The 13,163-nt window shown below is 40.0% G+C and overlaps 1 protein-coding gene across 3 annotated transcripts in view; it reads right to left on the reverse strand.

The window, feature by feature from the left end:
• PHIP (pleckstrin homology domain interacting protein) overlaps positions 1–13,163 on the reverse strand; it is a 107,608-nt gene that overhangs the window by 76,570 nt on the left and 17,875 nt on the right. For all 3 annotated transcript variants that reach the window (XM_071548646.1, XM_071548645.1, XM_071548644.1), the window contains exons 7-9: positions 10,528–10,688; positions 2,717–2,938; positions 2,026–2,126 (exon numbers count right to left, since the gene is read on the reverse strand). In XM_071548646.1, coding sequence (XP_071404747.1) covers positions 2,026–2,126; positions 2,717–2,938; positions 10,528–10,688 — 484 coding nt within the window. The remainder of the gene's footprint in view (positions 1–2,025; positions 2,127–2,716; positions 2,939–10,527; positions 10,689–13,163) is intronic.

The following is a 13,163-nucleotide window of genomic DNA, read 5'->3' on the forward strand; positions in this document are numbered from 1 at the left end:
CTCCCAGTTTCCCAGTATGACTTATTTTGGTTTACTGGAATAAGCATAATGATCACACCCAGAAAAGTTTACAATTTAGCACATTAAGTAAAACTTCCTGTAACTAGCAAGTTCCCCTAAACTAGTATACCATTCAATTAATGAAATTGAGACTTTCTGAAGTGTCCAACTATTTTGATACCCTAAGTGACATTTAGTTATAGTTATGTTCCAGTCCCAAAAGACATACTTGTTTCTTATTTAGACTAGATCCCATTTTTATCAAGTTTTACTCCGGATCAAAAAGCATCAATTACTTCAAATACACAACAGCTCTACTAAGTTCAAACAAAGACCTAAAAAAAGAAAAAGCACCCGGTGAAGCCTCTTAGCATCTTCATATTATGCATAATACCCTGTGTCAAGGATAACTTGGCTTCATCATGTTTTGTAAAGAACCATCTCCTTGCAATTTGGAACTGGTTGCCTTCATTTGGTACCCTCTAGAACCACAAGGGCCAACAAGCAATTAATTACTCATTATATGCCCTCCTCAACACACTCATGACTGTATATGACTCATCTTAATCCATTTTTTTCTTCAAGACTGAAGAAATACACCTTAATGGCTTCCTCTCTCTCCTCAAACCCAACATATAAAATATTTCCAGAACAGAAAGTAAGAACAGTAGAAAATATCCAGTCACAAAATTTAATCTACACTCTGTTGTTAAGCAACATGGATAATTGGTGTGACTTAGGTTACTAGACCATTCCTTGCTGTGGTGCTTGAGACAGCTGAACTGATCTGTTTTCTCTCTGCCACTGTCTCATCACACTTGCTGACTACTTATGCAAGAAAGCATTACTCAAATATCTTTTATTCTTTTAATATTTGCTGAGCACATCTCACTGAAATTTTTTATTCTACAATTACATATCACCATGGAAAGGAATAACTTGAGAATCCCCTACCATAACAGCTGCCAGTTTTCTCCCTCCGTAAAAGTTTCACCTCAAGATAAATCCCATCCAACTCCATGACTTACCCAAAAATTTATCATTTCTAAGCATTCATCTGCCAGCTCACATAGCATAACCTATTTAACTCTCAAGGATTCCACTGTTCTCTAACGACAGAATTTGTTTCAAAATTCAATTCCATAGACTCAAACTTTACTTAGGAAAAGGAGAGAAAAACAAAGAAAGGAAAAAGGTAACATGAAAATAGTTAAAGTCCAGGCAATTAGAAAAGGAACCAGGTAAACATGTCTGCAAGCTCTGCATAACCTCATTACACTGCAAGAAAAAGATTTTAACAGCAATTACCAAAACTACAAGAAAATGGAACATGTCTGCCAGGAATACACATCCAAGAGAACACATGCCATCCCCAAAGCTAAATTACTAATGATTACTAAAAATCCATTTCCAATTTTAAACTACAAGAATGAATAGATTTTAAAAAACTACCTCTATTTGGAAGTCCTGCCAACATTTTTAGTGTTTTTGAAGGCAGAAACTTGAGGCTGAAGTTCAGCCACAAATACACGTCTGCCCAAGAATTCTGCCTTCTGCCATGCCACAGTAAAGCAAACTATGAAAACGTGACACAGATAAGGAAAGAATAAACATAAAAAATATCCCATCCTAATTTATACTAGGATATTACCATCTCCTTAAAAAATGGACTTTGAAGCCTAAATTGCAGTAATTCTATCAACATAATTTCCATTGCATTTGGGATTCAGATATGACAACAGAACAAAAAAGCACCAAGTTTGACATTACACAAAAAAACACAACAGTAGACTATTTTTTTCTAGATCAACAGATATAATGCATCACTCCACAAAATGCTGAATTATCAACTTAGCTCTTAAGAGATATGCAAGCCATAGATACATCACAAATATATTATACCAAACAATCACACACTGAACTAGCCAATGACAAGTTTTTGTTTCAGTCAAATTTTTCTCCAGAATTTGTACATTGCTTTTAATTACATAAAAATAAATAATAACAAATAAAATACCAACTGACTTTATTTTAAGGGTGCCAGCATCCCACAGCCAAAAGCATATTGTTCCATCTGCCCCGGTTGAAGATAAGTATCTCTTTGAGCCACTGCACAGTGGAGAAAACTGGGGGAAGGGGGAAGAAAAAAAGAAAAGTTCTTCTGTTAATCTCTTCCAGATGTGTCAAGAAGTTCCACAAGTCATTGACTTCTCACAAAAATTAAACAAAATCAAGTATCAAACCATACTTAAGGAAAACATTGCAATGAACACCAAATTAACACAGTGCTGCCCTGAGCCCTGAGTCTTGTCAGAACAACCCTCTGGGTTACTTGCCAAAGCACTGTGGGGTCTCCCTTCCTCCCCACCACCCAAGCTGTGCAACAGTTTGGAACTCTAAACAAAAACAAACCAAAATACTCGCAGGGACTGCAGTTCTTAAAGCACCTGTGCCCAGAATCCCAAGCCTGCAAAGGAATAATACTTCAAAACAGAACTGCCCACATGTCATGCAATGTTTTTTGAACAAGGATTATATGTGGTGTTCCTCAATGTCAGGCACTTTGACAACAAACATGTTGTTTCTCAGTGAAAACCATGAAAACCCCTCCTCACTTCCGGGCTTAGTTGCCAGGCACGCATTTTTATTACATTGTACATTTTCAGTTGGTTCTTTTCTCAGTCAAATGACACATTTTTGCAAAGCAAAAACCTACCTGCAATGATGTTATCGATGCACTGTGGCCCTGCAGAACTGCTAAAGGTGCACAAGTTCGAAGGCACCAAACTCTGATCATTTTATCACAGCTTCCAGCAGCTATCATGGTGTTTTCATAGTTCACTGCCATATCAGATATTTCAGCTGCATGGCCTCTCAGGGTCGCCAACAACCTGCCATCATCAGTTGCCCAGATTTTTACAAGGCAATCATCTGATCCCTAGAAGTAAGGTAGAAAGAATTTCAACCATACCATTGGCTGCTCTGATGTTAGAGTTAACTAACACAAAGAACTGCAAGACAGAACTGGTGACATATAAATATTCTCCATCATGCTTTTAACAGTTTTCCACATTGCATTCAAAACACAAGTTTACACTGATTCTCAAGAGTACATACAAAGCATGATGCATTTAGAATACAGATCACAAATCCTACGGCAAGTTGGTTTATGCTTGTTAGACACTTCTTCCAAAAATCCAGCACAAACTGAAGATGTTACAATGAACTACACTAAAAAATTACATTAAACGTGAAAGTGAACTATGAATTGGTACAGCATTTGTCATTTAGTATTATACCTGCTTATGTTCCTTATCTTACTAGTTTGACTATCATGCCCCACCAGCATTAGTAGTATACTTACCACAGTAAGAGAGGGGTAAAGAGCATGTGTGAACAGCTATTCCATTACTAAGTCCAAGTACTGTGAACCTGCTTTGATATTCATATTAACGAATACTGAAATGACCACTCTTTCTCAACAGACTTCAGAGGCTTCATCTACATATTCATACTTGAAACTCAAGTTTTGCTCACCTTCCCACAATTCTAACAGCTGCTTGCCTGCATAGAATGCATTTAGAGCCCCAGAAAAAAATTGAGAACTCTTTCCTTCATTTCTCTTTGCATTCCTGCACCTTCCAGAAAGTCTGAGTATCTTTGCACCCTCAATACAATGACTTTGAACACTGCAGCCACACTGACAGATGAAATTTACTGTAAACATTTAATATATTTACTCAGGTTCAGAAGGAATACAAAGCCTGTTTTTACCATCTGGAGCACTGACCTGTTACTGGACCCATGCGAGAGCAAGATAGAATGTGACAACATCCTTACACAATTTCACTGGAGTTTTTCCTATTCCATAGACTTACCGTGCCTCTGCACAAGTTTATCTAGCATTTATATTTTAAAGAAGTCAGAAGGCAGGGCAAGACTATCATCCACGTTTTATAAAAACAGACCAGGTCTCCCAGACAAAGCAGATAGTAAGAGAAGCTTGTTTATAATTACATTTTCTGCCTTGTGGGTAAGGAGAGCAATGGTAAGTCATCTATGCATAAAACTTCAATACTGAGATTCTGCAGACAACATTTGCCTGATCTGTTACAGTGACAGCCAGGGAATAAAACTGTAGTCTGAAGAGCTAACAGCAATGGACAGGCACAATCATAGGATCACTGAGGTGGAAAGATACTTTGGTGTAGCCCAAACTTCCTGCTCAAGTACAGCAGGTGGCCCAGGATGATGTATCCACTACTCAAGTTTTGTTATCTTCTGCACATTTACTGAACTCACCTGCTTGTTCCATCACCCAGGTCTTTAAGGGAAACATTAAAGAGTACTCGGTGCCAAACCCTGTGGTACACCCCCAGTAACCCCCATGGCCTCCAGCTGGACCTCATGCTGCTAATCACAACCATTTGAACCTGGCAGTTCAGGGCATTTTCAGTCTCACTGTCCACCTATGTAGCCTGTACATCATCAGCTTGTCTGTAAGGATGCCATGGGATACAGCACTGAAAGCCTTGCTTCAGTCAGGAAAAACAAGATTCGTGTTTTGGATCTTTATCCCTCGTCCAACTCAGTTCTTCCATCATATGAGGTTATCAAGTTGGACATGGATCTACACGATCACCTTGTTATTGTTTGCATGTTCAGAAATGGCTTTTATGAGGATTTACTCCATAACTTTCTCAGAAGATTAAGATGAATACAAATCGTCTGTAGTTGCCTGGAACATCCTCCTTGCCCTGCTTGAAAACAGCAGTAGCATTTACAGACTCATCTACTTCCTCCTGATCAAACAGCCTGTGGCAGATACACACCCCAACGTCACCCATTGGTCTGTCTTCAACCTTCACACACAACTTCTCAGCTCACTCATCACCCGTTCCCAGGCAAAGCTGCATGACAACTCCCACACCTTGTCACCTTGTCCTGCTCCTCCTGAAGAGCCTTTATCCATCCACAGCAGTAACCCAGCCCTGTGCCTTTCCCAATGCCACCCCACTCCTTTGGTCCTGAAGAAATCATAGCCCTGCAACTACATACATAATTCCAAATCCCCCAACATTTCTCCATAGGGCATGCACTAGTGTACAGGCACTTCAAGTGAAGATGATTTCTCCAAGCATGAAAGCTTTCCCCACAATTCATTTCTTGATCTGTGTGCATATTTGAGGCAGCCTCTCTTCAGTTTATTTTGTTTTCCTGGTTTCTCCTATCTACATCACCTCCCATTCTTTGCTTACTCATCTGGTCTACCACATCCTCATCTGATAGTGGTTTGTTTCTCTCCCATGTCTTTCCTACTCTTAACAGTCTCCTCCACCAACAGGTTGGCCACCCTGTTGAAAATGCTACTTTTGCCCCATAGTTGCCTCTTATACACCCTTTCACATCCCTCGGTATCAAAACAAAAAGCTTTCTCTCCCCTACACACTTGCAGCACTCCCACAAATTAGAAATCATCAAAGCCTTTGATTCTTGTTCTAATGAGAAGTTACTCTGTTAATGCAGTTATAATATGATCCAAGGAAAAAATATCCCATAGACAAAACTGCACAATCATCAAGCCACCCCACTGCTTTTACATTTGAATTCTACACCTCAAGCATGATAAAGCACCTACTAATAGGCATCATTCTTCAAAGTTCTGGACAGTGCTGAAGCACTAATACTCAATTTTTCCAAAATTCTTAGGATATTAAAAAAAATAAAATAAAATAGAGCTGTCTGACAGTAAGAACAACACGAATTCTGTAATTTCTCTTTATTTCATCTAAGATAGTACTTTGGTAGTCATTTTTCCACAGCAACAAAAGTATATCTTAGTTCCACTATTCAGCGTGAACCTCAAAGGTCACAGATTACAGAATGAGTGGGGTTGGAAGGGACCTCTAGAGATCACCTAGTCCAACCCAATCCTGGTAAGGCAGGTAAAGTTGAAAGTCTCATTCAATGACCCTATTACACATCTTACTCTACCTTCATTGCTACTTGCAGCTCAGCTCAAACACCTTCACGTGACAAGAAAGTAACCTTCAAGAATATGTTTTAATAAACAGGGAAAACTGGGGACCTCCCAGTAAGATGCTCACCTACCCAGAACTTCTAGAGGGAGAAAGATTTGAAAACCTCTTAAATTTACAATTATTTAACTGCATTTATATGTAGTTGTTGGAATGCTTTTGCAAAGTCTCCAATTCTCACTCATACAGAACACCTTGAAAGAGATACACAGTGTTACTTAGTCTTAAAAAAAAATTTTAATTATTAGCTCTGTCATAGAATGTTTTTGACAATCATATACACACAGGCTAATTTCACTTATAGCTTTTATTCACTCCTACTAAGTTGCTGAGAAGGTAAAGAATAGGAAAAAGAAAGAGGAAAAAAGTTGGTCAACACTTCCAAATCAATTTCAATGAACAAGTTAAAATGGGTCTACAACAGAACTAGCAAACTTGCAGCAGAGAGTTTTAAAAGCAATTTAGAGCAATGTAGCATAAAACAAGCCTGCTCCCTGCCAGCTGGCTATGGCATAGCCATAGAGGCATGTGTTATACATCTCCATTGCAGAGAAAAATGACTGTCAGCCAAGCCTCAATGTGAAAAAAGGGGGGAAGGGAGAGGCAGGGAAACAGAAGGAAAAGAAAGTAGTAAAAAATAAAAGGAAGGTAAAACTGCAAATTCTGCAGGCACAACAATATTGGAGTTCAAATAAATTAATCTGATTCTAACTGAATGGGACAATCCACAATTCTTAAAATACTGCTGCAGTTCTACTCATAAGGGCATTGGCTTACGGCACAGCTCGTGTTTCCAAGGTTATATCTACAACTGCTAGAAATTATGTGCCTATTAAAAAGCATCTGCCAAAAGTGAATCCTAGAACAAGTTCAGCACCGAGAGAGAACTAATGACTGCATTGCCAAGGTATGGAGTAAAATCAGTTCATTTTCCTACCATTACAGACACTTGTGGGCTGAAGTGAAACTGCCAAGAAACACACAAATTAATCTTGGGTTGGAAATCTTACATAGACTGTTACACAATGTTTATTATTCCCTGGAAAGGGTAAGCTCAAATGAGACAGGAAGATAATGGCATGGAAAAAAGAAGATGGCCATCCCTCTTTGCAGTCATAATGTTAAGCAGTGCAAGAACTAGAGAAGACAACGCTTGTTTATATTACCCTGTGCGGGTTCTGCAAGTCACACTTTCCAAGAGACCTAGAACACGATGTGTGTACCTTCATGGGCTGCAGGAGTGTGATGGGTTTGATCCAGGCTTCCTTAATAACTAGTTGTAACTAGGGAAATGGGCATTACATAAGTATTCCACACGTGTTTTCCATGTAACAAGGGAGGATGGGCTAAGAGAGAGATAGGAAGTTAGGTTTTTTCCCTCCCTTCCTTCTTCTGGCAAGGCTTGGGGGAGCAGAAGGAACCCAGGTGTTGGTCCTCACCGGAGTCCCAGGGAGAGAAAGAGAGAGCGAGAGAACTAGTTTTCTCCTGGAGTTGTTTGGTGAGATTGTATTTTTGCCAGTTTACTTTCTTCTTTAAAGTTTTTGATTGTATTTGTGTGTTTTGTGTTTAGGGGTTTGTTTTGTCCCTCCTTGTTCCCTCTTCCCCCCCCCCCGCCCCCCCCCTCCCCGAGGCCCCTCATAGTGTGTACGAATTGCACAAGTAGTTGCAAATGTTAACAAATATATGTATATTCTAATTTGATTCGGTTTCTTTTGAGTTCTTCCTTTCAGGGTTCTTTTCCCTTTGCTGGGAAGAGAGTGGGAAGGAGGGGGGAAAGCAGTTCGGGCTTGGCAAGAGGGCCGGGCTAAACCGAAACAAGGACAGCCTCCCTTAACCATGGTCTCCCCTCCAGGCTACAGGGGAATTTCTGTTCCAGCACCTGAAGCACCTCCTCCTCCTCCTTCACTCACACTGCCTGCAGGGCTGTTTCTCTCCTGTATTTTCACTCCTCTCCCAGATGCAGCTGCCCTGGGATTTTAAACACATTATCCCAGCGGTGCTCCCACCATCACTGATGGGCTCGGTCTTGGCCAGCAGCAGGTCCACCTTGGCACTGGCTGACATACACTCTTCTGTTGGACATGAGGAAAAGCTTCTGGCAGCTTCTCTCAGAAGCCACCCCTGCAGCTCCCTCACTACCAAACCCTTGCTATGTGAACACAATACAGACCTACTAGGCTAGTAGGAAAAGTGCATAATTAGGCAAAACAAAAGCATTGTCTTTCTAGCAAAGACAACTTCTCCCAGATGAGCATGACTCAAAAATGTACCAAAATCACTTTCTTTCCTTTTAATTAGAAACAGAACATGAATAAAGCTTGAATTTAGATGCTTTCAATCCTTCAGAGGGCAGGTGGAACAGGAAACAATTATGATGCATCTTTCAGAAACAATTATAAATCTAAAACAACTTATCTAGCTAATGTCACACTGAGAGCTGCAGAGTAAAAACGTAAGGAAGGAGGAATTCCCTGCTGATGCATGCAAATTACATGTTGCACTAGAGACTTTAGAAGCCATAGTGGTCGAGATTGAAAAGAATTGGCACCATTTCATTATATCAACCCAATTACAACACAACAGTTCATGACTGTTTACCACCGACTACATCAGGCCAGACAGAGCAACATGGATTTCACTGAAATGTGGAATACAACCCACCGTTTTTCCAATTGCCAACTACTGAAACATCTACACAACAATGATTTACCTAAAAATGCAAAGGCTTTGTCCCAGGCCCTCCAAAATGAAAATTCAGCAACCACAATTAATTTCTATGGTTACTTTTGAAGCAATCATGAATAAACTGGGAACTTTTTTTCAAGTCATACCAGGACAGCAAACAGCACAGGACTGCCAGCAAAGCTCTGGGGTTGTTCCCCATACTACCCCCCTCTAACCATATCATTTCAGGTTCTTCTCTCATGGAAACAAACTGTTCTTACAGTCAAGAAAATTCTCTCTCTTTAACTTTTAAACCAGACTGCAAAAAGCAAGGGAATGTGCAACAACAAATGCTCCCTGCAGATTCACACAAGTTTAGTGTATTTTTGGAAAAGCAAAGATTTTAGAAATATGGGAAAGTTGCAGGAAAATGAAGAATTGGAAGACCTTAAGAAGGAGTCTTATTCACTTTATCTGGGAAGCACAAAGAGAAGTTGTTATTTAAAGGTGAACAGAGCCAACATATGCATTTTTTACACCTGGTACACATAAAATCTCCAGGGCATTCTACCGTGTCACATAAAAAATAAACCCACAACAGAGTCTTTTCCTCACAAGTTAACTACACAAAAACTACTGGACATAAGATTTTAATGCCTATGACTTAGCTCGCCGATAAAAGCTAAAGAAATACAAAAAAGAGGCTCTGCTATGCCCAAAGTAACAATACACAGGCCTGTTCAAAACACTGCAAGTGTCCATCCGTGCCACCACACATCCCTCCATGCAATAAAGCAAAATGTATGAGGGCAAAAGGGCAAATTATATTTACAACTGCCTTGACAGAATTCCAGAAGTTAGGACTGCAATACATGAAGTAGGAAACCTGAACTGCACTCCTACCTGTATGGTTCGAGTTATCTGCCACATCATTAAAAGGAACACAATCAAGCCCCTGAATCCACACAGGTATCAGTTACATCCAGTGTTTGTGGGAAGGTAACAAATGCAATCCAAGGCATCCCAGACTGTCATAGTGTGCATGTTTATGGTATCTTTGTTTCTACTGAAATTAACTACTTGCCAAAAGATCCAAATGATACTGACACCTGTCTGGTTTTACAAACCCCATCCTTTGGGACACCTGCAATTCAGTACTGATTACAGGCACCTGATATTTAAGTCTTGACAACAACAAAAAAGGTAAATAGTTAAAATACTAAAAACACTGTTATTTTAAAAAATCCTAGGATCTCATTAAGACAACTTGTTGTGAACCAACATTTGTTACAATACACCATGTGAACTTTGAGCTTTCTAGTTTTCCTCACCGTGCTGCACCAAATGCAAATGCACGACCAGACTGTTAAACATAACAGTCATGCTTTAAATTTAAGAAAAGCTATAGAAAAGGGTCAGAATAATCTTTAATTACAGACTGACTGATCTCTCTGACTTCCTAATCAAATTCTGTGATGGTGGTCCATTCTTTTTTTTATGTTTTTTGCTAAAGGAAACAAGTCCAGAAAAAATAACCTACATAGGGTAAATTCTTTCCACTGAAAAAAGAAGTTTTCTCACTGAGCTACACAGATCAGCAATCACCATAACATCATGTCTTAAGGCACTTACATCAACACTATTTGAACATGCAGACCCAGTATGGTTATTAAAAAGCAAGAATGAGAATAACAGAAGTAAAGAATTTATCTGCTCTTTATACATAATCAGGGTATCTATACTACATTCAGTTTTTTGAAACAATTAGGAGCCATATTGTGTGTCCTTAAAAATACCCCCACAAAAACAAAGATTTTGTACTCACAGTGAATATTCTCCTGCCAGTCCGATCAAAAGTTACACAGTAGACAGAAGACAAGTGTCCCAAAATTCGTTTGTGCATCTTCATGTGTTGATAGACTGCAGTTGGCACAAGGCGCTCAAGCCTGTATTTTCCATTTAGTTTTCTTGAAAACAGGGTATCCACTACCAAATGGGTAAAGAAAAAAGAAGAGGCAGTATTTATATTGTGTTCATCAAAAAAAACACCTGACCACGATGGAAAGTTTATGTCAACACTGGACCACTTGCCATAAGAACACCTCACTACAGTAATCCTCTCATTTTGCCCTAGTTAGAGAAAAATACATACAAAAGTAGCCCATGATACAGACATGAAAAAAGCACGGAACTGCAAGGCAGAGATAGAGAAGGAGTGCAACTGCCAAGTGGCCAAAACATTTGCTTCTCATTTTATACCGGGTGTGAGAAATTCAGGAGGACCAAGGCAGCTCCCACAAACCAGTGACCTGCCTCAAATGCAACAACCACAAAAGCTTCCACATGGCTGTTCACTGAAGGTCAGCACACATTCAAATCTTCTCCAAAGCAAAATGCTTCTTGAGGGCTACTCAATCACACATTTACCCACCACTTGAAAGACAATGATTTTTTTAAGAATCCTACTACCCACTACAGCTACACAAACACTAACAGAGAAACCCCAACACCTAAACGAAAATTTACATATGAATACAGCAAATCTTACAGGAACTTCTGATTTTGATTACCAAAACCTTGTTTAAAGAGCTTGGGATTTTTTCAAGTTTAAAAGGTAACAAGGTCCAGGAGCAAGAATTCACTTTAACAAAATGGAAATCTTCCATCAAGAACTTCAATGTAATTAGTTTTGTGGTGGTATGCATGCAACAATAAAGCAACAAAGTATAATACTTCTATGCATGGATTCCTGACATTAGTCACACCTCAAAGAATGGCAATGGTGATACATGTTACATTCTACAGAACTATGACAAGGCAGGTAATAACATTCAAATGGAGAATGGTGCTGGAAGTTTGGAAGTAAGGGTGGAAGGGACCACAGTGGGCCATCCTGTCCAACCTCCCTGCTCAAGCAGGGTCATGCCAGAGCACATGGCACAGGATTGCACCCACAGTCTCTCTGGGCAATCTGTACCAGCGCGTGGTCATCCCCACAGTAAAGTTCTTCCTCATGTTTAGGTGGAACGTCCTGTGCATCAGTTTCTGCCCATTGCCTCTTGTCCTACTGCTTGGCATCACCAGGAAGAGCCTGGCTCCATCCTCTTGACACCCTCCCTTCAGATACTTAGATACATTGATAAGATTCCCCTCTCAGTTGCCTCTTTCAAGGATGAACAGGCCCAACTCTCTCAGCCTTTCCTCATAAGAGAGATGCTCCAGTTCCTTAATCATAGCAGTAGTCCTTTGCTGGACCTCTTCCAGCAGCTCTGTGTCTCCTGTACTGATGAGCCCAGAACTGGGCACAGCACTCCAGATGAGGCCTCACCAGGGCTGAGTAGGGGGCAGGATCCCTCAACCTGCTGCCAATGCTTTTCCTAATGCATCCCAGGATACCACTCGCCTTCTTGGCCACAGGGGCACACAGCTGGCTCATGGACAACTTGCTCCCTAGCATCAACTATGAAACAGCTACAAACCTGTTGCATCACTTCAGTTTGGTCCAGACCAACACAGCAGTGGTTCATGAACCAGCACAGGTCAAACTACATTAAATATGCAAATTTTTATTGCTGGATTGTAGTAACTCTGTAAGAACCAAAAGCTTCTTGGGGCATGGCCAAATGCCAACCCAGTTAGCCTCAGGCCATAAGAACAGCCCTGAAATGTTTCAGTAAACTGTTTATGTAGCCCAAGCATTCAAGGCAGTTTTCCTAGTTCAAGAAGTTTTATGAAGGAGCAGAATCATTAGCTGTAGAGCAAAGCGCTTTTAGTCAATGAGACACTTATGACTCTATTCTATCTTCACCCTTCCTTCACATGAGAAAAAGATGCGATTGCTTTTGTTTTCTGACAAAGTTTTTCATTGCCAACAGTCTACTTCAGAACACCAGGAAATCAGGATTAGTTTGGGCACAAGATAAATTTAGTTTTGGTACCTGACAAATCACCCTACAGTTAAAAAAAAAACCCACACAAAAAAAAAACAAACAAAAAAGCCCACCCGCAAAAAAAAAACAGAATCCCCCAACAAACAAAAACCAAAACACCCCCCCTTACACAAAAAAACCCTTAAATCACACACACAAACAGAAGAAGCTTTTTTTTCCTCCGAAGTACAGGTAAAAACTAAAAATAGCTGTGTCAAAAATTCCTGCAGCCAAACAATAAAATTGATTTTTCTGGTGCAAGCCAAGATGAGAAAGGTTGCCAACAGTTAATAATAATAAAGCTTTTGTACAAATTACAGGTCTTGTTTGTACAATTATTACACATATCTAGCACCAATGTCTGTCAGGCCTTACGTAGTCTCCAGTCTACTTAACTTGACCTTAACTGCAGTTGGACAAAAAGCAAATTTAGACGCCTTTGTGACTGCAAGTCTAATATCTCTCTGCTTTATACTAATATCTCTCTCCTTTAGCCATATTAGCACTTTTCTGTCTTTGCTTGGCCTCGCAC

This window comes from Pithys albifrons, chromosome 2 (genome assembly GCF_047495875.1).
Source record: "Pithys albifrons albifrons isolate INPA30051 chromosome 2, PitAlb_v1, whole genome shotgun sequence".
Taxonomy (NCBI): domain Eukaryota; kingdom Metazoa; phylum Chordata; class Aves; order Passeriformes; family Thamnophilidae; genus Pithys; species Pithys albifrons.